The 26,914-nt window shown below is 52.1% G+C and overlaps 10 protein-coding genes and 1 non-coding gene across 11 annotated transcripts; 6 read left to right on the plus strand and 5 right to left on the minus strand.

The window, feature by feature from the left end:
• Window positions 1–349: 349 nt before the first annotated feature.
• Window positions 350–4,695, plus strand: CC1G_05243 (hypothetical protein; the record flags this gene model as incomplete). The annotated part of the gene is made up of 5 exons (XM_001840305.2): window positions 350–863; window positions 918–1,088; window positions 1,140–1,576; window positions 1,642–2,494; window positions 2,546–4,695. The coding sequence occupies 5 exons, from the start codon at window positions 350–352 to the stop codon at window positions 4,693–4,695; spliced, it is 4,125 nt and encodes a 1,374-aa protein (XP_001840357.2).
• A 274-nt stretch (window positions 4,696–4,969) lies between these two features.
• On the minus strand, window positions 4,970–6,888 carry CC1G_05244 (cytochrome P450; the record flags this gene model as incomplete). The annotated part of the gene is made up of 9 exons (XM_001840306.2): window positions 4,970–5,099; window positions 5,131–5,289; window positions 5,337–5,617; window positions 5,672–5,904; window positions 5,966–6,120; window positions 6,180–6,233; window positions 6,289–6,435; window positions 6,485–6,530; window positions 6,720–6,888. The coding sequence occupies 9 exons, from the start codon at window positions 6,886–6,888 to the stop codon at window positions 4,970–4,972; spliced, it is 1,374 nt and encodes a 457-aa protein (XP_001840358.2).
• A 200-nt stretch (window positions 6,889–7,088) lies between these two features.
• On the plus strand, window positions 7,089–8,586 carry CC1G_05245 (DNA replication origin binding protein; the record flags this gene model as incomplete). Its single annotated transcript, XM_001840307.2, has 2 exons — window positions 7,089–7,189; window positions 7,263–8,586. 2 exons carry the CDS (start codon window positions 7,089–7,091, stop codon window positions 8,584–8,586), a joined length of 1,425 nt encoding a protein of 474 aa, XP_001840359.2.
• A 471-nt stretch (window positions 8,587–9,057) lies between these two features.
• On the minus strand, window positions 9,058–10,230 carry CC1G_05246 (hypothetical protein; the record flags this gene model as incomplete). Its single annotated transcript, XM_001840308.1, has 6 exons — window positions 9,058–9,194; window positions 9,253–9,356; window positions 9,410–9,535; window positions 9,592–9,746; window positions 9,803–9,880; window positions 9,952–10,230. The coding sequence occupies 6 exons, from the start codon at window positions 10,228–10,230 to the stop codon at window positions 9,058–9,060; spliced, it is 879 nt and encodes a 292-aa protein (XP_001840360.1).
• Window positions 10,231–11,478: 1,248 nt separating this feature from the next.
• CC1G_05247 (beta-glucosidase) lies at window positions 11,479–13,664 on the plus strand (the record flags this gene model as incomplete). The annotated part of the gene is made up of 12 exons (XM_001840309.2): window positions 11,479–11,527; window positions 11,590–11,939; window positions 11,990–12,105; window positions 12,127–12,309; window positions 12,373–12,503; window positions 12,577–12,771; window positions 12,826–12,906; window positions 12,960–12,983; window positions 13,188–13,207; window positions 13,235–13,421; window positions 13,474–13,589; window positions 13,641–13,664. 12 exons carry the CDS (start codon window positions 11,479–11,481, stop codon window positions 13,662–13,664), a joined length of 1,476 nt encoding a protein of 491 aa, XP_001840361.2.
• Window positions 13,665–13,833: 169 nt separating this feature from the next.
• CC1G_20233 lies at window positions 13,834–13,907 on the minus strand. The gene has a single exon. It is a non-coding gene; the product is annotated as a tRNA-Ile (tRNA).
• Window positions 13,908–14,251: 344 nt separating this feature from the next.
• Window positions 14,252–16,774, minus strand: CC1G_05248 (hypothetical protein; the record flags this gene model as incomplete). The annotated part of the gene is made up of 2 exons (XM_001840310.1): window positions 14,252–15,898; window positions 15,953–16,774. The coding sequence occupies 2 exons, from the start codon at window positions 16,772–16,774 to the stop codon at window positions 14,252–14,254; spliced, it is 2,469 nt and encodes an 822-aa protein (XP_001840362.1).
• A 477-nt stretch (window positions 16,775–17,251) lies between these two features.
• On the plus strand, window positions 17,252–18,605 carry CC1G_05249 (L-ornithine transporter; the record flags this gene model as incomplete). The annotated part of the gene is made up of 3 exons (XM_001840311.2): window positions 17,252–17,404; window positions 17,464–17,637; window positions 17,688–18,605. The coding sequence occupies 3 exons, from the start codon at window positions 17,252–17,254 to the stop codon at window positions 18,603–18,605; spliced, it is 1,245 nt and encodes a 414-aa protein (XP_001840363.2).
• A 905-nt stretch (window positions 18,606–19,510) lies between these two features.
• On the plus strand, window positions 19,511–22,127 carry CC1G_05250 (hypothetical protein; the record flags this gene model as incomplete). The annotated part of the gene is made up of 12 exons (XM_001840312.2): window positions 19,511–19,982; window positions 20,045–20,306; window positions 20,363–20,396; window positions 20,466–20,512; window positions 20,665–20,820; window positions 20,892–20,971; window positions 21,029–21,147; window positions 21,208–21,279; window positions 21,332–21,362; window positions 21,419–21,671; window positions 21,731–21,882; window positions 21,946–22,127. 12 exons carry the CDS (start codon window positions 19,511–19,513, stop codon window positions 22,125–22,127), a joined length of 1,860 nt encoding a protein of 619 aa, XP_001840364.2.
• A 276-nt stretch (window positions 22,128–22,403) lies between these two features.
• CC1G_05251 (hypothetical protein) lies at window positions 22,404–23,013 on the minus strand (the record flags this gene model as incomplete). Its single annotated transcript, XM_001840313.1, has 2 exons — window positions 22,404–22,698; window positions 22,751–23,013. The coding sequence occupies 2 exons, from the start codon at window positions 23,011–23,013 to the stop codon at window positions 22,404–22,406; spliced, it is 558 nt and encodes a 185-aa protein (XP_001840365.1).
• A 436-nt stretch (window positions 23,014–23,449) lies between these two features.
• CC1G_05252 (hypothetical protein) lies at window positions 23,450–26,026 on the plus strand (the record flags this gene model as incomplete). The annotated part of the gene is made up of 4 exons (XM_001840314.1): window positions 23,450–23,763; window positions 23,966–24,286; window positions 24,333–25,911; window positions 25,970–26,026. The coding sequence occupies 4 exons, from the start codon at window positions 23,450–23,452 to the stop codon at window positions 26,024–26,026; spliced, it is 2,271 nt and encodes a 756-aa protein (XP_001840366.1).
• Window positions 26,027–26,914: the final 888 nt, after the last annotated feature.

The following is a 26,914-nucleotide window of genomic DNA, read 5'->3' on the forward strand; positions in this document are numbered from 1 at the left end:
AACAACTGGGAATGAGAAACTCTGACGTCAAAAGGGGCCGAAATGAGGACGGGCATCTGACCAAGGACAGGAGCCAGGGGAGGCCATGCTCGGCGCCTACCATGGCTTTTGGATGCAAGCTTGAACCATGAGCGTTCCCGATGACAACGCGTTGTTAGCGGGGCCTTCCCCGCCATCCATTCAAACACACATGGTATGCGCGAAAGATAGGGGCAGGTTCCCCGCGTCCACGGTATGACGTCACGAAGTTAGACTCGCGAGGGGCCGCAGTCAACCTCCAAGGAGCCAACTTTTCGTTCTTTACTTCCACAATCCTCCTTCTGTAAGGAGACACACAGTCAAAGCCATTATGGATGCCTGCATGTCACTCTTTGGGAGAAGGCGAAGACTCCCTCCAGAGGACGAAAACTCGGACGAGGACCCGCTTCTACCCACTCATACGGAGCCCAACCGCCAAGGAGAGGTCCTCGAGCAGAACAAAAAGGTCAAGAAAGGAAAAGGTGGACGACTTATTGACTTCCACGAAGCGGAGGCAGTTAACGGCGACAACTCACAAGGCGATTTTCTCGATGGGTCACGGCGGCGTGCATCGAACACCAAGGATGCACCTCCGACATTGGTCGGGAAGCTCATTGACATCGTGGCCGCATTCCAAGCCGGTAAATTACCAACACAGGACCAGATTTCTCATTTTCTGCGAACGGTTCTCAACTCGCGAGTGTTGGACCACGTAATTGGGGACGAAATCCGCGATTCCAAATTCCTGTGTGGTTCTGGTCCGACAACGAAACGAGGTCAGCAGGTCCTTGCGAGCGTGCAAAATGTTTTACAAGCACTGCTCGAGTTTGGCTTGGAGAAGAACGGTACGTATTTACTCACCGGGTATGAGATAGGATATTGAAGATCAAGGTTGCCAGATGACAACACCATCCAGGATTTCTTCTACCAGTTACGCGAAATCGACACTGGAGATATGAGCAGCGGGTTCAACATCCACTTGTCGAAGGAGAATTTCTCCAAGGCGAAGGACGCTTCGGAATCCATGGCTCATGTCGGGAAGAAGTCTGCATCTGAATTGAAGGACAAAGGTGGGGCGCCCATCCTTGCCATCCCTTTCTATTTGCTGACTTCGATCGCAGTCCCGGGCTCGTCGGAAGTAGCAAACGACACGGCGATCCTTTTGCACGCGTTGCGAACCCTGGTCCAATCCGCGCTGACGTCGACCATCTTCCGGCTACTGCTGGTGGATGTGTTTAGCATTCTGCGAGACCTCGCTGCGCGTGGGGCATCCGATGTTGGGAAAGCTGCTTCCCACGTCCACGCTGCGGCCAGGGACATGGAGAAGAATCTGGCCGATACAGATGTGGGTGAAAAGGTTAATCAGGCCATGGAAGGAATTCAGAAAACGGATAGTGGCCATGACGTTCAGGAAAAAGGAATGGAAGTAGCAGGGAGTGCCGTTGATACTGTCAAAGGGTTGATGCAGAGTGCTTCGGAGAAGGCGGGAGAATGGGGAAGCTTGGGAGCTGCGGCAATGGATGAGGCGAAAGAGGATTTCTTGGCCCGAATCCAGCAGGTGAGCGGCAAGCTTCGGGTCTTTGCGTGGAGAACGACGTTGACAGGGTCGTAATTCAAACACAGGTATTGATTCGCGCCCAAGAAGATCCGGCTTCACGAGATGCCATTCGTGCCATCGTGATTTTGGCCAGAAAGTATGCTGACAAGGTCGCGGATTTGGGTGATGTAGCCGCCGACACCGCTGCAAAAGCGGCCTCAGATCTATCCACAGCAGCACGGGGGATCTCGCCAATGCCATCGAGCACTGCTTGGAAGCCACCAGCAACATATCCACCGCCCAATGACCTCTACCCGCCCGTCCCAGATGAAATACCTGGCGTACATTCCAAAACAGGGGAGCAAGGGAAGCCTCTAAAGGCGGCTTTGGGAGACTTAAAGATCATATTGGAGCGCGTTGCACGAGGGCACCCCATCGACAAATTGATACGGGCGCTAATCGACATCGGCAAGGATCTGAAAGAACTCCCGTTTGACGTGGAAGAGATGGTCGTTAACGAAGCTGACTTTTTCGTGCGGGATGTGAAAGGAAAGGGCAAGGAAGAAGTTCAATCAAATCTAGAGGGACAGCGAGGGAAAGGACGACGGAGGAAAAAGAAGGGAAAGAAAGGAGGTTCGAAGAGCATTCAAACCCCGGACGAACAGGACAGTTCCCAAACGGCCACTCCTTTCACTACGGCGCCCCATACTCCGGTGGCACCTTCCGAACCACCGAAAACGCCAGGCCCTCGTCCGAACGTCTTGCGAGTGTATTTCTCCCGAATTGGGCGGTATCTGGACCGAGCGATGGACGAACCGGGCTGGATCACGTCGAGGAAGGGATCGAAGGAATTGGAAAAACTATTCAATGATGGGAGGATGCTTCTGAACGTCGTCGGAGAAGCAGCGGTTGATGTTGGCGAGGCTATAGTTGAAAGTGGTGAGTCATTGCCCACGCCTCAATCATAGTTAAAACTAACCGTAGTTTAAGGCGCGGAAGAGAATGGCCAGCATGCAACGTCAGAGAACACTGATGAAGCGGCTCTGAAAATTAGGCGCCAATTCAGGGAGCATACGGACAGTCTCTTGAAAGAACTCGAGGCCTACATCTCTGCCGTTGAGAACGACAGGACGGCCATGAAGCTGCTACGTTCATTGGATGAACTCGCCCACGCGGTGTCTGATCTTCTTGCATCCGGGAAACAGATGGCGTCGACGGCCAAAAACCAAGCACAGAAGCACTCCGCTTCCCTGGCCAGTCGACTTCGGTCCAGCGTTCGATGGACTGAATGGGTGGCCTGGTCAATCCCTCGACTCTTGCAGCTGATCCCGCCTAGTGCCATTCCGATTCCCAGTCTCGAGGCTCGCAGTGAAAGCGGCGGTTGGGAAGCTGGCCTGTATGCGTTGTTTATCAAAGGCGATGCGTTGGAAGCAGGTGTGTCCAGCGCGAGCAAGGGCCGAAGGCGGGGAAGGGGCGGCCTTGACCCCGTTACGGGAGGCATCGAGTCGACGTTGATCCCGGACGAAATCGTCTTCAAGGAGTGGACTGAAGTGAGAATCGATATGGCGAATGAAACGCCGTTGAATAGACCGACTATGTCCAGGAGCCACAGCTACACCAGACACTCGATGGGAAGGGATCACCATCTCGTTTCCGAAAGGTCTGTGACGGCACCTCACACGCACGAACATGATCATCTCCACAATGCCCGCGTCGACACGACCTCGAGGATTCATATGCATTTCGACGGTATACGAGCAAAAGTTGATGGATTGGGGTATTACTTCAAGTACGGGCTGGACGGCGCGTGGTTTGGATACGAGGACGAGGGGGTGATGAACGTCGACATTGGGATGAGGAAGCCTCACGCAGGCTTGAGATGCGATATCGAGATCGAATTGACCAGCGAACACACGCCTTACCACCACCATCGGCGGACTGGGAGGGGCGGCCTTCCAGTCGGAGAGCTTGTAGGAGAGGGTATTGAAGGCGAAGGCGATTTCGATATGCTCTCGGTTCCGGAATATGTGATCCAGCCACCCGGGTCTGACGCAAAGTCGCCTCCGGGCACCGCGGTCATCGTTGAAGGAGAGGCAAGGCCCAGCAATGCGGAAGACTCGGAGGAGGGTGTGGCAAACCTCGATGTTCAACGGATTATCGATTCGGGGGCGATTGGTCGGGAGCGTGAACAAGTCGGATCCGCTTCAACTGGCTTTCCGTACTCCGCATTTGGGCATTACAACCGAGAACTGGAACCGATGTTCAAGGTTGTGGATGTGAACATTGAGATGCAGGGTGTGAAGGTGTTGCTCCAGAAGTCGCGCCACTGGATCCTGAACAAGGTCCTGGTGCAACCACTTGCGGGTCCCACTGTGCACTTGATGGTGAAGCAGTTGCTTGAAGCCAAGGTTAAGGAGTCGTTGGAGGAGCTGGCGATGGAATTGGCACGGTTGTCGAGGGATGCTGCTGTCCATGGCGAGATTAGGCGGGAGAAGACCAGGCGTCGAAAGCTTCAAGAGCGACGGGACCGAATCGAACGATTGGTGCGACAAGGATACTTCGACTACCGTGCGAATGAGGAGTTGCTGGACGAGCTGGAAGCTGAGGATGGGTTGGTAGAGTGGATTCAGGACTGGGCCAATGCGATTTCGGAGAGTGGGTCTAGGGTAGCCGGGAGAAGTGGTGAAGAGGAAGAGACCATCCGCACTCGAACCTCCGTGAATGCGACTTCACGAGGCCTCGTCTACCACGCTTCCACCACTCGCGTGGACACACAGCACCCAGTCGTGATCCCGCCTATGGTATTCAACAAGCAGACGGGACAGATGGAGCCTGCGAAAGAGGAGTTGAGAGGAAAACCGGATGTGGTGGACAGGGAAACTGACCAGAGTGACATCACTGTTGCTATTGGCGGGGGAGCGCAGTTGTTTGCTGATAAACAAGTTCCGTATGGGCATCAGAACGACGCGGCCGGTCAGGGTGAGGAAGGGCAAGGGTTGTTGAGCGAGGTGGCTGAGGCGACAAAAAGCACTGCGCGGGAGGCGATCGGGATCAAAGGACAAGTTGAAGCGAGATATCAGGATGACCTTCGAAAGGAACGCTCTTCCGGATGGAAGAGCAGTGCATTTGACTTTCCTTGAATGGGTTCCTTGCGGCGAAGCTTTAGTCAGTAAATAGTCTATATCGGTGTACCGTGTAGCCACGTTCTCCAACCCCATCTCAGATTTTAATTGAATCGATGATTGTATTGGAGATCTGATTGTCTTCGATACAGCAGCAAGGTCAATATTGGGGTAGAGTACTTCTGATTGCGGCTTCGATTTGAGGGGATCGGACTGAAACCTTGCATTTGAAAGGGTGGGGGTGGCTGAAAGGCACGCTGAGCAGCGAACCGGGGAGGAGACACCTGGGGGCTTACCTGATAAAGCCTTCATAGTAGATCAATGGGTCTTCGTCGGGATCCTCTGCGATGTTGAACGTCGCCAGCAATGTAGAGAACGTCAAAAACATGGTGTTCTCAGCTAAGTATAATCCAGGGCAGATTCTGTAGCAGCCCGGGTAAGTTAGATATTTACGAAGAAAGGATGATGATCAACCTTCTCCCAAATCCAAAGGCAGCCCTTGCGGTGAGTGTCGCCTTGGAGTTGGTAGCGAGCTTCCCTTCCTCTGTGATGTACCTCTCGGGTTTGAAAACGCGAGGCTCAGGAAAGAGCTCCGGGTCTTGGAGGATTGACCTAGGATCGTCATGTCTAAGGCAGGGATTTGAGTGTTCAGTACTTACCACATGTTCGCCCAGACGACTGTGCCTTTCTTGATTCGGCGGCCACGGTAGATGTCATCCTCTCTGGCCACATGAGGGAGGCTCAACGGGACACTCGGATTCCATCTTAATATTTCCAGCATAATCGCCTCGACATAAGGAAGGTGTGGACGATCGGAAATGCGAGGCCATATGAGCTCGGATCGACCCCCGAGGTATCTATCTACCTCCGCTTGGGCTTTACGTTGGACTTCGGGGTAAAGCGCCATGACCAAGAAGAACGATTCGAGGGAAGAGACCGTCTGAAAGCCGATATCAGATCAAGCTAAGCCCCAGATGATGATGATGTTACTCACTGTTTCAGCACCCCCCGAATAAAGTGAAGCTGCAGCGGCGTTGATGATATCTTCGTCTTCTTTCGTTTCGGCTTCGTTCTTTTCATCTAGGAAGCTTGATATGAACGAGATCTTGGCTGTGCCGTTCATGCGTTCCCGTTTCACGAAGTTGAAAGGTACTTGGTACAACCTCTCCAAGTCCGCCCGCATTCGCTTTGCAGCGTATTGAAAAGGCAGGAATGGGATGTAGCGGACTGAGATACGTATAGACTGATGAGAGAGGACGACGGGGGGATACGAAGTCATGATACGTACGAAGTGGGACACTGTCTACCCACCATCCAGGTTCGGAAGCTAGTGAGAATCCGTCCATGGCGTCTCCAACGATCTTGACCAGTCCGAGAGCGTCACTTTCTTCGGCAGAGGGGTGGTACCCATAAGCAAGTCGAAGTAGGACAGCCGCATTGATGCTATACCAAGATATTAGTATCAGCAGCGTGTCCACGTTCGAGCAATAATCGGTGCCTACCCTCGAATGTGTGCTAGGAAATCATCGGGCGTTTCTAGTAGTCTGACCAGTAATCTAGTGAGGAGGACATGTTTAATGGGTTTCTTTTGCATATGTCGTTCCACCTCACTTCAGGGTTTCTTCTTCCTGGACAGCTTGTATGTCGACGGATTCGCATGCCCTGGGTCCGATGAAGGCATTGAATAGCCTTCGGAGTTCCCTGAAGCGAGGGTTTGGAGGGCCATTGGTATATCCGAGACCTCTGTTCCAACCAACTCTGTGGCGCTATCAGTCACCATGCCCTGAATCACCATCGGCGCACTTACAGTTCCCCGACCATGACTGCCTTGGGCCTATCCGAGTAGATTAAACCTGTTGATGGTCAGAAACTAGCTCTCGGGTTACTCAAGAGGTTGTACCTCGCGTTTCAAATAACTCTTTTGCAATATCCAGCGATGATATGACCAGATTTTCGGATCCCAACAGGGAAAATGAGAAGATGTTTCCTGCCATCCAATCCGTGAACAATCTGAATGAACATTCTGTCCGTACGAGGCGTACCGTATTCTTTCCTCCATTGCTCGAATGTGAGCCACTGTCTCTCTTTAGGAAGACTCAGTGCACTCCCAATGATAGGCAGTCCCTTGGGTCCTGGAAATCGATCCTTCTCTGGGCTGAAGAACCACCAAGCGAGAAACGCCGTCACGACCAGCAAGAGTGCTGTAATCATAGTTCAGGGGCTCGGAATAGCCTGTCCACTGTAGGGGGTCGTCTTTTTATAGATTTTCGGCATTTTGAGACTTCTCGAAGTTGTATTCTGGTCGAAGTTGTAGAAATATTCCCAGTCCAGGCTTGGCCCATTCACTTCGAAGCAAAAGAGTTCAGAAGAAGAGCAGAGGGAACGGGAAAGCAACGGGAAATGATGACATAATGTTCTCACGACCGCGACGCGCCAGGAGCGCGTTGACGCCGAGGGCGAGGCCGAGGGTTCAAGTTCGCAATTCACTGTTCCAGGAAGTCAACGACTGTAGGTTCGAGAAACTGAAGGACTTATAGTTCCAATTACTGATGAAACATGCTTTAGAAGATGACACGAGGACTCAGACGCATCGAGAGCATTCCTGGCATCGACCATGACGATGTCGAGGAAGACGAGGAATCGTCTGAATCCTCAGACGACGGTTCCTCGGATGAAGAGATGGAAATCACGCAAACCCCCTCTCGCCGCAAAGGAAAAGGAAAAGCCACAACAGATGACGATAACGAACACAACATCATCGTCCAAACCAATTTCGACGCCTATTTCACCTATGCCGCCTCACGTCCGCAAACCTCGACGAACGTCTATTCAGAATTGGTGTTACCAATGACTCCAGAAGAGTACGCAGCTGGAATCAAAGCAGCTGAGAGGAGGGCGAAAACTCTACAGACATCGATCTTCGACCCGAAACGAAAGCGAGAACTCCATTCAAGATTCATGTTCGAGTTGCAGGAAGGATTCAACATTGTTTGCTACGGGATTGGGTCCAAGAGAACTTTTCTCAATGAATTCGCATCCAATGTCTGCTCCAAACGGGGCCATGTTGTGATTGCTAATGCTTTCCAACCTGCATTCACGATCAAAGATCTCCTGGCTCGTATCGAAGAGGTTCCTGGGTTGGAGGATTTCGAAGGATCCGCAGGCACGGTAGACAAGCAAGCCACACGAATACACGAATTCTTCGCCAACCCCGCTCAGAAGCACCACCTCTACCTAATTATCCACAACATTGACGCCGCCCCGTTGCGGACCACCAGGTCAAAGGCTGTCCTTGGTCTACTGGCCATGAATCCCAAGATCCACATCGTCGCGTCTATCGACCATCTCAACGCCACTCTCCTTTGGTCTTCCTCGGAGGTCTTCGCTAGGAAACCAGCGGAAGCATCCTCTACCACCGCAGTCCGCGGTTTCTCCTGGCTTTGGCACGACTTGACCACTCTTGCACCGTACGACGCGGAGCTCGCCTACGCCGATCGGTCTTCGATATCAGGGGCCAACATTGGGGCACGTCGCAAGGCAGATCTCGCGATGGCGCAGAACCCAGCAGCCATGAGCGAGACAGCAGCCTCGCATATTTTGGCCTCTGTGACCCAGAAGGCGAAGAAACTCTTCATCCTCCTGGGTAAAAAGCAGCTAGAGAGTATCGAAGATGCGGGCGATAAAGCCACAAACGACTTGCAACAGCATGGGATGTCTTACGATGCCCTGTTCAATGCTGCTCGAGACGACTTCATTGCTGTCAACGACACGGCACTCAGAGCTCTCTTGGGAGAGTTTAGGGATCATAGCCTTGTTCTGTCTGCTCCAACGGCTTCAGGAGAGGTGTTATGGATACCTTTGCGCAAAGAGCGACTACACGCGGTGTTGAACTCACTCCAGGCAACTTAAGACTCCGCTCTGGATGGTGAGTCTTGGACTTTCTCCTCGTGCATCTGCTCACTCGTGCCAATTCAGAGAACCGTCCTACAACCTAGTAACCCATCCCTACGGCCCGCGAAGGAACTTCGATCGACCGCCAGGTCGCTTCAAAGATTTCGATTGTCCCAACGCGACGACGCTGAAACCTGTTCAGCCACCAGTTTGCTCATCAACATCCTCAAACTACAGATTCGGAAGAGTCCAAAGTCCATACAATCGTCCGATCTAGTCTGTCCATGGTATCATACTACAGGCGTAAAGATGTCCGCTCGTTCAGTCCGTCCTAGCAATTACTCGACAAAGGTGCAACGGCCTAGGTTCAGTCGATGATCCAATTCTGCTTCGGGATCTCGGATAGGCACTCCAAAACCTGGACCCTATTTCCATTGGTCAGGTCGTTATTTAGTAAGTCAATACATTGCCCTGGCAGTTGCTTTAGTATTATTTGCCCAATAACGTGGAGATGCGCTTACCTGAGGAAGGCAAAGAGATCCTGTCGTCGGTGCCGTAGTCCCACTGCTGGGAAGGAGATCCTTCGGAGCATTGCTGGATTGTTACCTGAGCTCCTTCTTCTGGACCTAGAAGGGAAACACGGTGAGCCAAGGGTCGGTAAATCTGATTCTGGACGGGACCTACTTGAGGACCCGGCGTCGAGGCAGAAGTTCGTTCCATAGAGCCTGATCTGCTGGCCTCCTCGTTTGATATCCCATTTCTGGCCTGGACTATCATCGCAGTTGTTACTGTTCGAAGATGTCAAATGAATGAAACGAGGAGGATATGGCTTGGTACCGACATTTGAACGGGTGTACCGTTCTCGAAGAGGTCGGCTCTGACGTCTAGGCATTTTTCCATCGACGACTCTGGATGGATGTTGTTGGGTCCCTGCTGGAGGTGTGGTATCTCTCCGTCGGGACAGAATCTTCACAGACTTTAGCCACTCTGACCCATCGTTTCAGAAGGAAGGTTGGTACATACGTGACTCTGTAGGTCGTTGCTGGGCACCCATAAATTGGGGTTGGTGGCGGTCCGTTGGTGGGGTCATAAGGAAGAGGGAACCTCTGGGGCTCGTATGGTGCGCCTTGGGGACAGGCGTCTACGAGACACTCCAAAGGACGACAAAAGCCGTCGGCCTAGGGAGAGTGTGTGGTCTAGTACACCGCGACGGTCAAATGAATAGACTTCTCACCTGAACCGCGTCGACAGGCTGAATGCTGACTCCGACGTTCCGCCATTTCTGATCATATGAGATCCAATAAAAGTCGAACTAAAGATAGTACGGCAAATTGAGATGAGACAAAGTTGTATTGTCAGGAAACGGTCGTCGCAAGTACGCACTCGGTTAAGGAAGCCCGCACGGATTGTGCCTGCTCGGTCCCTGGCATTCCCTCGGTTGAGGTCTGTGAAGATGTAGCCGTCCCATTCGTCGCTGTACTCGCGAGTCACGGTTCCACCATTTGCTGCCAGAGTCCCTTGAGCATCGTGATTGATGTAAAGGTTCGCGGAGAGCGGGCAGTTGTTGACAATCTCGTAGCGCTTAACGCCATACGCGACATCGGAGGAAAGGATGAGCAAGCTGGAAAGCACTGCGCTGAGTCTTTTGGAGGAGGGAAACATAGTGGGGGGAGTTGGTTAGGGGAATGAGAAGAGGGTGCGCTTTTAACTCGTCTTTTATTACATACCAGTCGCCTGGCGATGACCTCACTAACACATGGTCATTCTCACTGAAGAGCTCCGAATTCTGGACGGCACTTAGGCCCAGGGCCTTCGATTCCCGTGCGCGGGCAGAAGTGGTTTTTAAGGTGGCTATTGGGTAATTTGTGTCGAGAAGCCTGAAGCTAGAGCCTAGTGATGGGACCCTCGACCTTCGGTGGCCTTCTTTCGATGCTCGAAGGGATCAGGAACATACTCTGGAGTGAATCATTTTGGGGCACAATATAAGTTAATTGGTGCAAGAAGCCTGCTGTGACGCATGTGCGCCTTTGTACACAGGGGCTTTCGAGTCGCGACGTTCAGGGTCCAGAAGCGAGGCCCGCTAACCTACGTTTTTGGGGCACTTTTTTTTTTGTTCCCACTTCAAAGATGCGGCGAGGGAAGAGAAGGGTGATTTGAGTGATTTGGGCAATACACGCCGTCCTTCCATTGCGGCGTCTTCGTCGTCGATCCCCTTGAAAATACCGACGCGACGCGTGACTGCCATGCAGTCTTCCTCGACTGAATGAACTGAGGTACCCCTATTTTCAAGTAGCACTTCAAGGCCTTTCAGAATAAGCTGACTTACCACAGCATTGGGTACTTTATGAATTTACCATTCGGGACTTGAGAAGAGTGGAGATGCAGTGAAGGATGGAGCTAACGAAGTTGGGTCTCATCACACGTTTGGCGCTCCGACGCGGCATTCAAGTTGGGCATGCGGATACCATCCTGCCTTTCCTTTCCCGCCTCCACCGTCAGCACGACCAGGAATGTCAGCAGCTGGGCAACAAAAGTCAACAGAATCATGGGTGTGAATCTGCGTCCCATAATCTCGAGGAACGTTTGCAGGGCTAAACAGATATGCAACATTCCAGGAGTCAGCCTACCAGTACTTGCACTCCGATGGCTCGCTTCATTGTCGCTCTTTTGACTGGCCTGGAGTGACAAGTCTTCTTGGTACGCTCACGACAGATGACAAAGTCTGTCAGTGGGCCGTTTATACCAGTCACCAGGGTATTGAACACATCCAGGCTGTTATATAGTGCGGAAGAAACTCGGGGGAATATCGTGAACACCTGAGCGCACAGGTTGCTTGTGCAATGGCGAATTGGTTGCTATTTAATCATCTCCTCGTGTGAGGCGGGGCGAGGTCTCTTCTGGCGCACAACAATGACCGACTTGAAGTTACCAGAGGGCTTTCTGTTTGGCTTTGCGACTGGTAAGCATACAACCAACGCCGACCCCCTTCAATTCGACAAGTCCTAACTTTCCACCTTGTAGCCGCTTACCAGATAGAAGGCGCAATAAACGAAGGTGGACGCACACCATCCATCTGGGACACCTTCACTCGCGCCAAAAGTCCTGAGGGTGTACCCCATATCGCAGATGAGAGCAGCGGGGAGTTTGCCTGTGACCATTATCGCCGATGGAAGGAAGACATTGGGTTGCTCAAGTCCTATGGCGCCAATTCGTATCGGTTCTCTGTTTCCTGGTCTCGAATCATTGACTTCTCTGCTGGGAAGGATGAACGTGGGGTGACTGGTCGACGAGACCCCGCCAACCCAGAAGGGATCAAATTCTATAGGGACATCCTCGAAGAACTGGTCAAGAACAACATAACTCCAGCCATCGTAAGGCCCTCTCTCCCGGGGATGTCACCAAAACTAACTTTTAATTGAAGACCTTATACCATTGGGACATCCCTCAAGCATTGGAAGATCGCTACGGTGGCTGGCGTAACCGAGAAGTCGTCAACGACTTCGTTCACTTCGCCAAGGTAGAGTCATACTCAGCTCTGTGAGTCAAACGCTCGTCCAGCTCACAACTTTCACCTTTCCAGGTCTGTTTCGAGGCATTCGGTGATTTAGTAAAGCACTGGATTACTCTGAACGAGCCCTGGTGCTGTTCGGTTCTTGGCTATGGCTATGGCGTATTCGCTCCCGGACGATCGAGCAACCGCGCCAAATCAGCAGAGGGTGACTCTGCGACGGAACCCTACATGTAGGTTTTGGTACACTTCTTCGACCGGTAAGAATTCTACTGACATCTTTTTCTCTTTTCCAGTGTTGCGCACAATCTCATCCTAGCTCATGCTTACGCGGTCAAGGCTTACAGAGAAGAATTCTCTTCTCAGAAAGGGTCCATCGGCATCACACTGGATACCTTCTGGTACGAGCCATACGACGAAGAGAAAGGTGAGCTAGAGTCGTCCTGCCTTTAGAGCTGTCCCTTCTTCCGCGGTTCTCTCAACTTCGATGCTCCTCGCAGATGCCGCTGCTACTCAGCGAGCATTCGACGCCCGCTTGGGCTGGTTCGCAGACCCCATCTTCAAAGGGCACTATCCACCATCCATGAAAGACATCTCGAACGGTGCCATTCCTCAGTTCTCAGAGGAAGACATCGCCGTTGTCAAGGGATCCGCGGACTTCCTGGGACTCAACACCTATTCATCGAATTTAATCCGTGAGCTTTCCACTTGCCGCTGTTGAGGACCACGGGCTCTAAAATCGATTATAGAGGATGCTGGATCTGACTCGTTCAAGGGTAAGACGACGTCGACTTTCAAGAGGAAGGATGGAACAGAATTGGGGAGACATTGTAAGTTTCGTGTGGAGTCATGGAGATTCGAAGGCTAAACAGCACGCTTGTAGCGCATGTGGCTTGGCTGCAGGACTGTAAGTCCCGCTGGCGTTCGTTGGTGCTTTGTCCCGGCTAATTTGTCACAAATAGACCCTACTGGATTCCGAAAGGCAAGTCTCCAGGCGCCTTGATGTCACGCTATCACTGACGCGTTTGCTACAGCTCCTGGGATATCTATGGAAGGCGAGTTGGTCGAAAAGCTAGCTTGAAAGCGAATTAACCGCATTATCTCTGGGCAGACCTACCAAGTACCGGTGTAGTACGTTTTCACCGGAACTAAGCACAGGGACCCCCTGCTAAACCAACACCTAGCGTCACGGAGAACGGTTTCCCAGCCAAAGGCGAAAACGACCTCCCGGTTGAAGAAGCCATCCACGACAAAGACCGCGTTGAGTACTTCCGCGGATACACACAAGCACTCCTGGAAGCCATCAATATCGACAAAGTACCAGTGAAATCGTACTTCGCCTGGAGTAAGTGTTTCCCGATTTGCAAATCGGTACGACTGCCTGATGACATTTACAGGTTTGCTGGATAACTTTGAATGGGCTGATGGCTACCGAACTCGTTTCGGAGTGACCTATGTCGATTACAAGACGTTCAAACGATACCCCAAAGATTCGGCTCGTTTCCTCGGGAAGGTCTGTCGTTTTAGTACTGCGAAGGGAGTCAAACTGATGGTCTGATTGTAGTGGTACGAGGAGCACAAAGCCTAACAGGTACTTAATTGGGAGAAACAAATCATGTACGTTATACTAGCTTGAATAAATGTTATCAGCACAAAATTGGCACAAAAAAAAAAAAAAGAAGGCAGTGAGTTGGGATACGCAGTTGCAGTGTCGCAGCATCCATCTCATCCGAAGAGCCCAACAAAAAAGGAACCATTGGCCAACGTGGGGATCGAACCCAAGACCTTCGCGTTATTAGCACGACGCTCTAACCAACTGAGCTAGTCGGCCGTTGAACACAGGTGCCAACAACAAATACTCAGCGCTGACTCTGTTTACACTACCATGCACAGGGCCCAAGGGAGCATTGGGAACTGGTTCATTGAGGGTCCTCTAGAGGGGATATCGATACAGGTGGCCAAGACGGTCTGGGCTGACTGGACTCGCGATCTGTTATCCGACTCGGAGCAGGTTACGCAAAGGGCACCGTGGGCAGCCAACTCGCGCATTTGCATCCACCCAGCGGCATATTAAGATCATGCTGTATACACAATTCCCAAAATCCCAGGTATAAGATAACATAACATAAGAAAAGGTTACATTAAGTTGAGTCCGTCACAATTCTTCTCTCCCCATTAAATTTCCAATTCATCCTCCAACCCATCCAAGACACTGATATCATAGCTCTTCGCAACACCATCATCCACCAGCTGGTCCACCTGCTCCTCCTCGTCATCACTCCCCACATCTTCTTTATTGCTAGCACCCATACTCCGCCTCTTGGACCTTTCAATCCTCCTCTCCACCCTCTTAATCCTCATCCTCTGCACCTTCCTCCTCGGTGGCGCCGGTGTATGCTTAAACTTGAGTTTGGCAAAGTGGAGGTTGGAGGTATCAGTGAGTGATTGAGAGGAGGTGAAGGAGAGGGCTGAGGTGGGACGGGAGGTTGAGTAAGCGTGGTCGTCGTCGTCGTCATCGTAGTCTAGGTAGGAGTAGTCGGAGGAGTGGTGGTATTGAGAGGGCGAGGAAGGGGCGGTTGAGCTGTGTCGTGAGTGGCCGTTCGGCGGGGAGGAGGGCGCGGTGATCCGTTTGAACGGTGAAGAGGAGAGGTGGTCCCGGACGGGAGAGGAAGATACAGGCGGAGCTCTGCTGGGTGGAGACGATGATGCGGCGAATGTTAGACCTGGAGTTGCGAGGAAGTCACTTGAAACGTTTCCTGGATCCTCCTCCTCGTCCAATATATCCCCGTCGCCATCTCCATAGTCATCCTCGTCATCTGAGAATAACCTAAACGCCTTCCGTGCCTTCGAGGGGGTGGGATGAGGTCTAAACGCCGGCTTCTTGATTGGCGGAGGACCCATATATTGGTGGAGGTACTTGAGGAAGACATCATCCGGGGTGTTCCAACGCGATGAGAAGAGAAGTGTGTCAAAGTTTTCTTCGTCGTCTGCTCCAATCTCGATTATTTCCTCCTCCTTGGGCTGTTCCTCGGCATCGTCTTCTTCCTCATCAAGGTCGTAGACCTGGGGTTCCTCATTCTCATCTACTTCCTCCTCCTCCTGGTTTTCGTCTGCCTCGACATTCTCTTCCTCCTCGCCCTCTCCATCAGCGTCGGCATCGTTAGCCTCGTCATAGTCCGACTCTCGAATGGGGCTGCTGTCTTCGTACTCCTCCGGGTCGAGCTCGTCAACTTCGTCCTGTTCTTCGTCACCATGATCATCGCCCTCGTCTTCGTTGAGACGTCGGAAGGGGTGGCCTCCATCCAAGTCGTGAAGGTCTCCTTCACCTCCCTCATTCTCTCCTTCACTCCCGCTATCTGACAACTCGACGAGAGAAATAGGGTTCTCCTTGTCACCGCCTCCTGGACCGCTCCCGCTGGTGCTTGGTCGGGCCCCTTTCTTGGGAGACGAATCGCCTTCCCGCCGAGAAGCCTTGACCTCGTCCTCGCTATCTGAAAGCTCGATTGTTGGAGGGCTTGCTTTGATCGTCACGGTGCCGCCAAAGTTTACCGATTTGGAGCGACGTAGCTTCTTGGCCGGGGAGGCTGCAAGCTTCTCCTGGAAAGACGACCCTGGTTTCCGTTTCGTTGACAGCGGTGGACTGGGTTGTGAGTCAACTCCGTTGTTAGAAGGTGTTGGCTCGCCAGGAGAGGGTTTACAGGACGGGCATAGGAAGACACGTCCCTTGGCTCGGAAGACGTATGGTGTGTTTCCTTTACCTGCACGCCTTTCCACCGGGGATTCGTTGATTGTGATGTGGACTTGTGTGGTCCGGTTATGTGTCTGAATGAAATGTTCTTGAGCTTATGGTACAAAGAATTATAGAGGAAGACGCACATATACAATGCCTCGTTTGAGGTTCAGTCCATCATGCCACGCGTTGTGCAGGGTAAAGTCTTCCTCATCCTTCCACTGCCAGTCCTCCTCTTCGTCTGGTGCAACACTCGCCCTAGATCCTTCATCTGCGTCATCGACGTCCTCCTCCTCGTCCACATCCATTTCCTCTGCTTTCCACCTACACGGGTCCCGCGTACTCGACAGCTTCGCCCACGTTCTGCCCGATTTGATGTGGCCTGGTTTATCCTCCGCGTCGGATTGAACAATATCCTTCTTCACCTCGAATAAGTGATCATCCTCCTCTTCCAAGGCTTTGCCCTTTCCCTTGATGTCCACCCTCCTCCTTTCTCCTACTTCCACCCCGAATAAGAACGCAATGAGGCAGCGCAGGTGCACAAAGGTGTAGCTCAAAGGCACCTGGACGATCCGGTATACCCCCTCTTTGCCTTGACCATATGGGATGTCCTTTCGTATAAATTGGAATCGTAGTGGTAAGTGGTGGCGGAAAGACGTGACAGGGGGGAGCGACCGAATGAGGCTTTGGATGCGTTTCCTGCCAAACGGATTCGAAGGCGTGTCTTGTGCACCATTTATCGGATAAGGCGTTAGCTGTTGGAGGACTCTGTTGTGTGTGGGGGTCATAAAGAGGTTCCGGGTCTTTGAAGGGTGCGGTGTTGAAGGAAACGAGGCATGTCGTGCGCGTTTCTTGACGGGCGAGGAATTGGGTAAAGGCGCGTCGTCGTCGTCGTCCGACACGTCCAATGCTGCCTCGTCGACTTCTTCTTCCTCTTCACGGTTTCGTTTGGATCTTGTCGCTACCATTGTTGTGGTCTTTGTGGTTGCTGTTGAGTATAAAGATGAATGAATGAACTATGTTTGGGACCGTGACCTGAGCGCTGGCAGGTGGAAGCGCGTCTATCACCTGACCGTGTTTTGCCGGGCCGGGTCTTGGCGGAGTGCGAAAAAAAAAGATGCCGATTTGTTGCCGGAGGTTTGCGTAGTTGCGTCCCGTCCGGAGGCTGGAGCTTTCCGACTCAAGGTTGTTCCAAGATTTCTCCCTCGCAGCCGCAGGATGCGCAAACGTTGAGTTCAAGAGGCCCAGTAAACAAAGCGAACTCGACGACTAGCGCATCCCCGACTTGGACCAAGTTTTTCAGTTTGACACAAGGACGGATAGAACGACGACGACGACCACACGACACTCATTCAAAGCGTCGAGTCAAGACCCGGTATTCGGATACCCAATCCACATAACCAACTCAATACCACGATCTTTCAAGACGGCGCTAGGGGCTTCAAATGAGCCACAATGGCCCTCAACTCGACAAGGATAGCATCTGCGGTGTAGGCCCGCTTCAAGAGTCATCCAACAATAATACCACACACTCGGATTCTTTTGGAGAGGATGAGGATATTTTCAGGGGAGCGACAAAGGAGATTGTCTTTGGAAGTGTGAGTTGATTCGTATATCTCTGGGTGTGTATCCATAACTTATGCGTTTTCACGCTCAGATTGCAGGAATGGTGGCCGAGGTGTTCGAATACCCTTTCGATTTGGCCAAAGTGAGGCTACAGGCCCAATTGCTTTCGCCTGCCCAGAACGCTTCGGATGCGCTGCGTTTCAAAGGCCCCATGGACTGCTTGATGCAGACCTGGAAAGACGAAGGCGCCAGGGGACTTTATCGGGTATGTTTTTGAGCTCCACTTTGTTTTCCCTGTCCTGATCCTCTGCGCAGGGCATGTCGGCACCCCTGGCAGGTTCAATGGCCGTCACGGCCGCCCTCTTCCTTTCTTATGCCTCCTTCCAGAACATTATCCGCAAGACCCAGCTCGACCCCAAGCAAGCTTTGTCGATGCCCCAGCTTGCCCTCGCAGGAGCCGGCGCAGGCTCCGTAGCGAGCTTCGTTTTGACACCCATCGAACTGGTCAAGTGCAAAATGCAGGTGCAGATGATGAATCTAGCTAGGCCTGGGTCCAGCTCCTCAATTGCAGTACCGGGTCGGATACCCCACCGGTCCCCTCTACCCTCTTCCACCGCCGTCAAGGGCAAGGGGAAGATGGTGGACGGGAAGAGATCCTACCACCAGGCGGCTTGCAAAGTCAAGACTGCGTCCATCCCTCTGCGACCGATTTCGACAGCTCCACCAGGCGCCATCTCCCTCGTCCGATCCATCATCGCTACCCACGGCGTTCGAGGTCTCTGGCTCGGCCACACTGGCACTCTCTTCCGCGAAACAGGCGGCAGCATGGCGTGGTTCATCGTCAAAGAGTATGTTGCCCGCGCGCTGGTCGAGAGACGGCTGGGATCTTCCGGGACGGAGAGGACGAAGAAGGAGATGATGCCGCTGGCTTGGGAGAGCGCGGTGTCGGGTGCGATGGCGGGTGCTGCTGGTGCAGTCGTTCTATATCCTGCCGACACCGTGAAGAGTGCGATCCAGACTGAGGAGGAGATGCGTGGGCTAGGGGGTAAGGGGAAGAGGCTGGGGAGGGCGACGACGAAGCATGGGTTTTGGCGGACGGCGATGAAGATGTATAAGATACATGGGGTTCGGGGGTTGTATGCTGGGTGTGGGATGACTGTTGCGAGAGCTATCCCAAGCAGTGGTATTATCTTTGTCGTATATGATGGCCTTTGTGCTTGGTTTGGAGAGTAGTGAATTAATCGTTTTGTGTTTTGTGATCTGAATGTATGAATAGCCCGTCGTTCTTTCCTAGCCTACCTGTTTTCGAACTTTCTATAATATAGAGCTATGTACTTTTCTTTCTCCTCTCGAATGCTGTACACGGGAGTCTTGCGCGTTCTTCCAATGGTCCCTAGGAAAGCTGCATGGTCGAGTACCTTCGCGATATGCCATCCGCGGTCAGGATGAGATTCGGGATGGCATTTTAACTATAGGCGCCTATGAGGCTTGCCTGCAACCACCACACACGGTTGGCGCCAAATCTAAAGTTTCTTTGGCTGGGAGAGATCCCTTCCCATAGTTTCTCGCAGGCCTGCCCCTGACCGAGTTTAAAAAAAGCTTCTCTAAAATAGAAGTCCTTCTGAAACGCTGTTCAACTTTCGTCGTGACGCAATTATCAGCCTCAACCTCTCGGTCATTGTTGAGGATCCTTCACTTGGCTCAGGCCGCTAGCTATGGCGCTCTATGCTCCCTCAGAGTGGACTTTAACTCCCTCTTTCCTGTCCGCAAACTCGTCAAATGGGCAACCCACCATCGACTCATCACTGCCACAGGCCCGAAGCCCCCGTTGTCAATCACACTCGTCGCGTTTGCAGGCTTGATTCCGTTTCCAGCCTTTTCTTTTCACAACCGCAAACCCAACAACGACCAAAATCGCTTTCGACGCGCAGAAAAGGCTGTTTCGACGAGAGTAAAGTCCGAATCAGCATTGCCGACGATACCGCGGTGTTTTGACGTTGATCCCGTTGTGCCGGGTGAGTACATGGTGGAACTTCGAAAGTGATTTATATGTCAGGAGTTTGTTGTGTTATTCCCAGTCTCTTTTACTCTTCGTCTTCTATCTTCTACCTGCGGTATTTCAGTCACGGAAGCTCATCATGATTACACGCCGGCACCAGGACTCTGCAGAACCTTTTACCACACCGGGTTCAAGTTATATGACCCCGCTACCCCTCACTTCTAAATTTCGGGTTCTCCTAATTACGGTTCTTTACCTCTGTGTGGCGGTCACATCAGTCAACTGCTCCACGAACGACGCCAAAACCAACGTCAACGACAACGACGTCAACGCTAACGCTAACGGACGCGAGGCGGCCCCATACGAGCTTCAAGGACAGTTTCGAGAGCCACTAGGTTTTAAGGAAGGTTCAGAAGAGGAAGGAGAGCCGTTTGATACCATGCCTTTTGGATTCCCTAAAGGAAGCGATGGACCAGGTGCCTCGATCGATCCGAGTGATTGGGCATCTTCGTTGGCGTACCGATACCCGCAAGTGCCTCTGGAGGTGGAGGAATACCCTGTAGCGCCAGCTCCATTGACCTTGGAGCAGGTACATGTCTATGTGCGCCATGGTGTGTTTCTTCCTCAATATTCTTCCCGGGATTGTGGGTCTCAACGGAATGCGATACACCAGGCGAACGGACACCGGTCGGTGTTCGACTTGCAGGCCCACCTGCGAACGTCCCGGAACACTGGAATATGTGCCATACCGCGCAAAGATTCGGTAGTGCTGTTTGCGACATGCTCAGTATGGGCTCGAAGGATTCTGGGCTTGGTGGAGAGGCGCTGTCGAGTGCTGGGGAGTACAAGCTGCTGAGGCTTAGACAGATTGAGAGCTTGCTACAGCCGAGGAAGATTGTGGAGAGGAAGGATGGGAAGGCGTTTGAAGGAGAATGGTGAGTTGTATTTTGCTGGGCTTCAAGACTGGAAATGCTGACACCCTTATTCTCAGTCTGTTGGGAGAATTGACGGATTTGGGACGGCATGTGAGTTTCGCCATTTATAAATAGTAAAGGGCAAAGATAGAGCTCATGGTCATTTCTGTGCTTGAATAGACGACATACAATTTCGGCGCCAACCTCCGACGACTCTACATCGACAGGTTCGCTTTCAGCATCCTTTCCATGTCTTCATACCGTTCTTTGCTCAACCATTTGATTTCCTGGAACCTTCTAAAACCCTCTGCGCGAAACACATCTTTTCGCTCCAAAATGATATTTTGGCCTGTCACTACATCGACTATCCCGTTTGCAGACTAGGCTTCATCCCTTCAACACTCGCCAACCCTTCAACGGTGTATTTCCGCACGACCAATGTGCCCCGCACGACGGAGAGTTTGCAGGAGATCATTAGAGGGCTATATCCCAATGACAAGTGTTTGCCGAATGCTGTTCCTGTGATTCGCGTTCGGTATGTGGTCATGCACATGTTACATGTTTTGGCCTCTGGAGCTGACCTCGTCGTTTGTTTACCACACGCAGGAACGGGCGGGACGAGAACTTGATTGGTAACACGTATTCGTGCAAGAGATTGGAGGCACTGCAGATTGGGTTCGCGAAGGGTATGTGAGGTCTTTAATGTACTAGACTAGCTGGATTGACGAGGAGCGGGTAAACAGCCGCAGCGGACGCGTTCAACCCGACGTTGGAGCGATTGGACTCTAAGCTCTCAAAGTACATCAACGGTAATCCTATTCGAATCGATGGCCGGCCCAGGGCATCTGGTATTTTGGATACCGTAGGTATTTCACATCGCAGTAGGCTTATCGTGTGCTGACATTGCGGCTTTGGCGGTTAGGTGAGGGCTGCTATTGCTCATGGGATCAAGGTCCCGCCCGAGTTTGAGGATAAGAGTATTGTGGATGATATCGTGCGTGTCGCGTCTTGGGCCTTTATACATGGTCACTGATTGAAAGGTATAGGAAAGAGCCGTTGTTAGCGAATGGTTCTCTGGTATGATCCCCTTCATGTTCTCTGCATTCCCTTAATCACTGACCTGTTTTTTTTAGGATGTAAGCTCCCACCGTATCTCATTTTACTCCCCTTTCCCAACCTAACAACCCCCTCAGACAAAACCGAAGAAGTCCGCCGACTAGGAATGGGCAGGCTTTTCGACGACATGCTCACCAAAATGCAAAACCGGATTTCGAACAAAGATACCACTCCCAATACTAACCCAGAGGGCTTGAAGTTCCTTGTACACAGTACTCACGATACGGCTATTGCAGCCATCTGCTCGACGCTTGATGTGTTCGACGACAAGTATGTTGCTGTGCCGTCTTGCGAGTTTGAACGGAGAGCTGATCAGCGTCTGTGTCTAGGTGGCCTGCGTTCACTGCTTCAGTGACGTTTGAATTGTTCAAAGACCCAGGCACAGCTTCGAGCGCTTCCTCTGGAGAAGTGGCGGAAGGCAACAACGGCGCACAGACGCCATTGCTTTCTCGCATGAAGGGTTCCGCCAAGCCCAAGTATTGTGCGTCGAACTCCTCTCCTCAATTTGTTCATGCCGTATTCTAACGATCGTCTCTGTGAGCAGACGTCCGAATGCGCCACCAGAACAAGGATATGTCGTTGCCTATTTGCGCGAAGGAGGGCAAGCATCTGCCGGGACGGCCAGAGTTTTGTACTTTGGAGGCGTTCAAGGAACGGGTGGAACAGTTTGTACCGAAGGATTGGGAGGCGGAGTGTAGTGTGAGTGCGGGTAATGCTACGCGGTGATGTTAAACGTTGCAAGGGACTCTTGGGTGGCTTTTGGATATCTTTATTGGCCTGCTAGATTTGAAGTAGAAGGTGTTGGTTACCGTTCGTAAAAGCTATACTGTGCAGAGAAAATAGCCTTCGGCACTCGGTCCTTTCCCAGTTCATAGCTGACCCTCGAGGTAACAAGAGCTGTGCATTATAGTGTATTATATGAACTATCATGGGAAGTCAGTAAACGCTAGACCACGAAGAGAGGCAACCCACCATAGCAAAGGAAAAAAAAAGAAAGGGTGTCTATGAAACGAGTTGGATCTCTGTTCCCTTGAGGTCGTGGACCATTTTGAGAATCTTCGCTCTCCTAGCGCGCAGTCGTCGCCGGCTCAAATGACTCCAATCCTCGTGTCCTCCGACAGCTTGAGATACAGTCGGCGGCCTCTCGACGACGGGTCGTGGGGTCCTCGTCCGCTTCTCCATGGTCTTCCAGACGAAAACTGGCGTTTGCGTGGAGGAGCCTTCTCGCGTGCGGACTTCACGGGTCATTTGGATATCCTTGAGACCTTGCATATGCGCAAGGACCTCCTTCAAGAATCTAGACACGTATATTCAGCCTTGAGCCGGCGATATTCTGTCGGCCAACTCACTGTTTGGATCGAATGGGGTGGCTTGGGTTCGGAGGCGGTACGGGGATGTTCTCGACGGGCAGTGCGGTATGGAAGCCTTCAGGAGCAGGTTCCTTCAGCGCCAATTCGTAGATCTCGTTCGTCCTCCATCCCTCAGGCTTTGGGTTTTCCTTGAGGACCTTGCGGACGATTGCAATACCGCTGCTCAGCGCGGGACCGTCCGTGATGGCTCTGTCCAGCACAGGCCTCTGGACCGCACGGAAAAGGGTTTGTGTGAGACGCATTCCTCGTTGTCGACTGCGCGCTAGGTTCTCCGAGTGTCGTTGTGTTGGTCGTTCTTCGCGCGTCGAGCTGGACAACAGCGAGCTCTACTGATGACGGACCAAATTCAGGGAAATTCTGGTGATGGGTTACTTAAGCATTGTGGCTGTGACGTCCTTGTTCTGGTGGCGTGAAACACGCTCGACCCTGTAGGCGTCGTCCTCGTTATCGGCAGCCAAAACAGGAGATTTTTTGTAGATAAAGACATTTGGAAGAGGGGAACAATGATTTCTGGCTGTGTTTAACCTGTGCAGTTCTCAGAACCAAGCACTACAGCACGAGCCCCAATCCGGCAATAGCCGGCGGTCTCTGAACTGGAGTTGTGCTCGCGAAGACCAGGTTTACAAGGTTTATTTCTTCCCAATTACCTGCACGCTACATACACACACACACACGACCATGGGGCCTCCTCAACGCAGGAACGCCCACAAATCGCCGAAATCCAAACCACCAACGAATGGAACCATCAAGCACCAAAAGTCTGCGGAAAGACTGGTCCCAGAACCACCACCGAGTTCAGAAAGCGTCCAGGCCCCACCTAGTCTCGGGATGGCACCAGAGGCGAGATACCAGCACAACCTCAAGGTGTTACGACGCCGGGACCCAACAATTATTTCTATCTTTGACCAGTTCAGCCATATCTGCGTCTATCAATGTCTAAACACAAAGTGGGAGAAGATTGGGTGCGAAGGAAGCATGTTCCTGTTCGAATCGTGAGTTTCGTGTTCTGTCTGATGCTCGGTGCGCAAGTGCCACGGGGTCGACGCTGTTCCAACGATGTTCAAGGCGATCCTGGGAAGGCCGACCAACGAGTTCAACCTTTGTGGCCGACGCTGGCAGGTGCGGTTGGAGCTCCCCAACGGTCCTGCCACGAGCGATTTCGGGTGGACAGAGTACTGACTGATTGTCTTGCAGGAGTACATACCCACCATATGGGTTCTATATCTTGAATCGTGCAGGAAGTCAAGACTATATCTCCAGGCTGTACCCTGAAGACTATCTCAGTGCACAGGGCCAAATCCTGGCGATCCGTCACTTCGCCCAGTTCACCAACGACCGATTGGCCAACCTCAAAGCTTCCTTAGGGGGTGAGCCCATGCCGGGCCCGTTCGACGAGCGATACATCGTTCCGGATGTAGAATCGCTAACACACGACATGAAGGGAGAGCATTCTTTGATGGGTTTGTGGTATCATTCGGATGGCAATAGGGAACCCCTTAGCCAGGTCATGCAGCGGTGAGTGAGTTCTTTCCCGAACGTTATCAAGGCTTATGGGGTCCAGACTTCACTCTTACATCAAACGGAATGAGCCTTACCCTGAAGAATTCCGCTACGGTCCCGGTCATCCTCCGCCTCCAAACCGCCTTAGAGCTGTACCTCGTTCAGCATCGTCGCAGAATACCACCAGTGCCGAAGCGTCGCAGGAGTCGTGCTCCGAGAGCGAGTCGTCCAAACCGGCGGAGTCTGACGTCGAGCGGCTATTTGCTAAACTTGTCGCTGCTCCACAACAACATGCCCCTCCACCTGAATCTCAAGTGACCCCCAACACTGTTGAATCGCTATTCGCAAAGCTTATTGTACCGCCCCCTGCTCCTGCGCCATCCTGCCCTGCACCCACCGGTCTCAATCTGCTCGACACCATCTTTGCCTCGGCCCAAACACAATCCACAATCCAGTCGCCGCCGCCCCAGCAGCCCAAGATATACTCGCCCACACCCACAGTGTCAAATGGGACAAAGATTCTTAACCAAGATGTTATCTCCACTCTGCTCGGTCTTCCCCCTTCTCGCTCAGCTTCGGTTGCATCCACCAGTGCTCGTTCGACCACGACATCCAGAGACGGGGATAATGAGGAGGAAAGTGACGGTAATCTCTCACCTGGTCAATTTGGTCACGGCTCGGGAGAATCGCGACCTGCATCTACAATGGGGTATTCAGGCTTATTAGGGGTACCGGACGTGGCAAGGAATAAGCTCGGCCGTATCAAGGGCGACGTCACCCCTCGTGCTTTTGCCCCTTCCGCCATCGAGAGTGTATCATCCATCGCCACTGTCCGAGGACAACCACAGCCTGCAGATTCGACGTTATCCACAACTCCTGTGACTAGCTACGTCAAACCAAGGGCAAATAGGGAGTTGGTGCCTTTCGAGTCGGATTCGGAGCTGTGGCCATATTCAGCTTCGCATGCCGCCGACAGCCAGAGCCAGGGGAGCAATGACGACATCGTCGAACTCGACTTTGAAGATACGAGCATCTTGAGCAATCCAGATGCACTGTCGAAAGTGTTTTCGAAGAACAACGGACAGCTCAACGGCCACCCGAACACTTACTATGACGATGGAAACCACCAGCAGAGGAATGTCAATGGCCGAGAGAAGGGCTCCAAAGGAAGGAGAAAGGCTTCTCGTCGGGAACGAGATGCTAAGGAGAGGGCAGAGATCGAGAAGACGTGGGAGATGCCGGAGTATGTTGTGAACTATACTGCCCAAGCTGCTGCACGACGTCAACAACTTGCGTCACCGCCTGCTTCGCCGTCGCCTCCTGTCTCACCTTCCCAAGTCCACCCTCCCACGTCATCATCGGGTCGCAGCAGCAAAGGACAGGGGCAGGTTGTGGTCGAAGCCGCTACGCCGACTATGTCTGCGAAGCCCAACCCAATGATTGGGATGAATGGAAATCAATCCGGAAAGAAGCAACAGGCTGGCACTAACGGTGCCAGTGCGACGAAGAATCAGTATCCATTAGACAAAGAAGTTACGAAGAACTGTATTATTACCGCCTTGGACGGCGTCGACAACTCTAGAACTGTGGGGAAGATGGAGAAGGAACAGTTTGTCCATCAGGTTATGGCTTTGCTTCATGTATGTTGTCCTTTGTTTTCATTTCATGACCTTGGAGGCTGACAATTTGCCCTTGTAGTCCGATAGGGCATTTGTCGATGATTTGTATCATCGGTATATGACCAGGTCGGCGTGAGCAAGATCGGTGCAACCAGCCAAAGGAAACTGTTCTGCTCCCTGGATTTCTTCCCCGGGACCCACATACTCATCTTCCATCCCTCAAATTTACAACAAGGATGGCTTTGGCTGTGCCTACCTCAGCAACCACGCAAACCTGCAATCTGTATTACCATCCAAATGCATCATCCACACACAACTCACCAACTATCGTCAAGCATGATGAACTTTGTAATTTGCCCGACAACCCCCTTTTTATATTATCGTTTCCTTTTCTTTGCTTGCGGATACTCTCATGTTGTTCATGACGCGACGTTCTCGTTTCTTTTCCTATTCTGTTCTCTTCTTTCAGCCTCTTCTCGTTCTCCGCTCTTCCTCTTCTCGGCGTTTACGAAGACTTGCGAGTTTTCTATTCTATCCTGTTGTGGTTTTATGGTCCAAGGATTCTCATTTCACTTCTTTTCTTGTTTCCTGTTTTAATCCCTTCTTTGCCCGTTTGTTCTCTCGTCACTTCCTTCCGGTACAGTACTCCGACCTTGTTATCGTCTTCTTGGTCTTGTTCTCACTGTCGTTTTCCCCTATCCTTCTGTTGTCTGTTGTGCGATTATATCAGGCACACGCGACTGTTTTTCTGCAACGTCGCCACTTTTTACTACGTATCTAGTTAGTCGGTTGGTAGCAACATCCCATACGCCTCGAAACTCACTCAAATTCTTATAGTACATGTACATTCCCCATCCTTTCTTCGTAGTACAGTATCGAGTTCACAGTCTTGTCAGCGTGGCTTTTTTGTTGATTGACAAAAACATGTATTTGTAGTGTTTCCCGCTGTGTCTTACCTTTTTTTCCTCCTGGTTCACTGTATCTACCTACCCGTACCCCCACTCCAGTCCTCCTTGCCTTTACA

This window comes from Coprinopsis cinerea, assembly GCF_000182895.1.
Source record: "Coprinopsis cinerea okayama7#130 chromosome 11 map unlocalized cont3.11, whole genome shotgun sequence".
Classification (NCBI taxonomy): Eukaryota; Fungi; Basidiomycota; class Agaricomycetes; order Agaricales; family Psathyrellaceae; genus Coprinopsis; species Coprinopsis cinerea.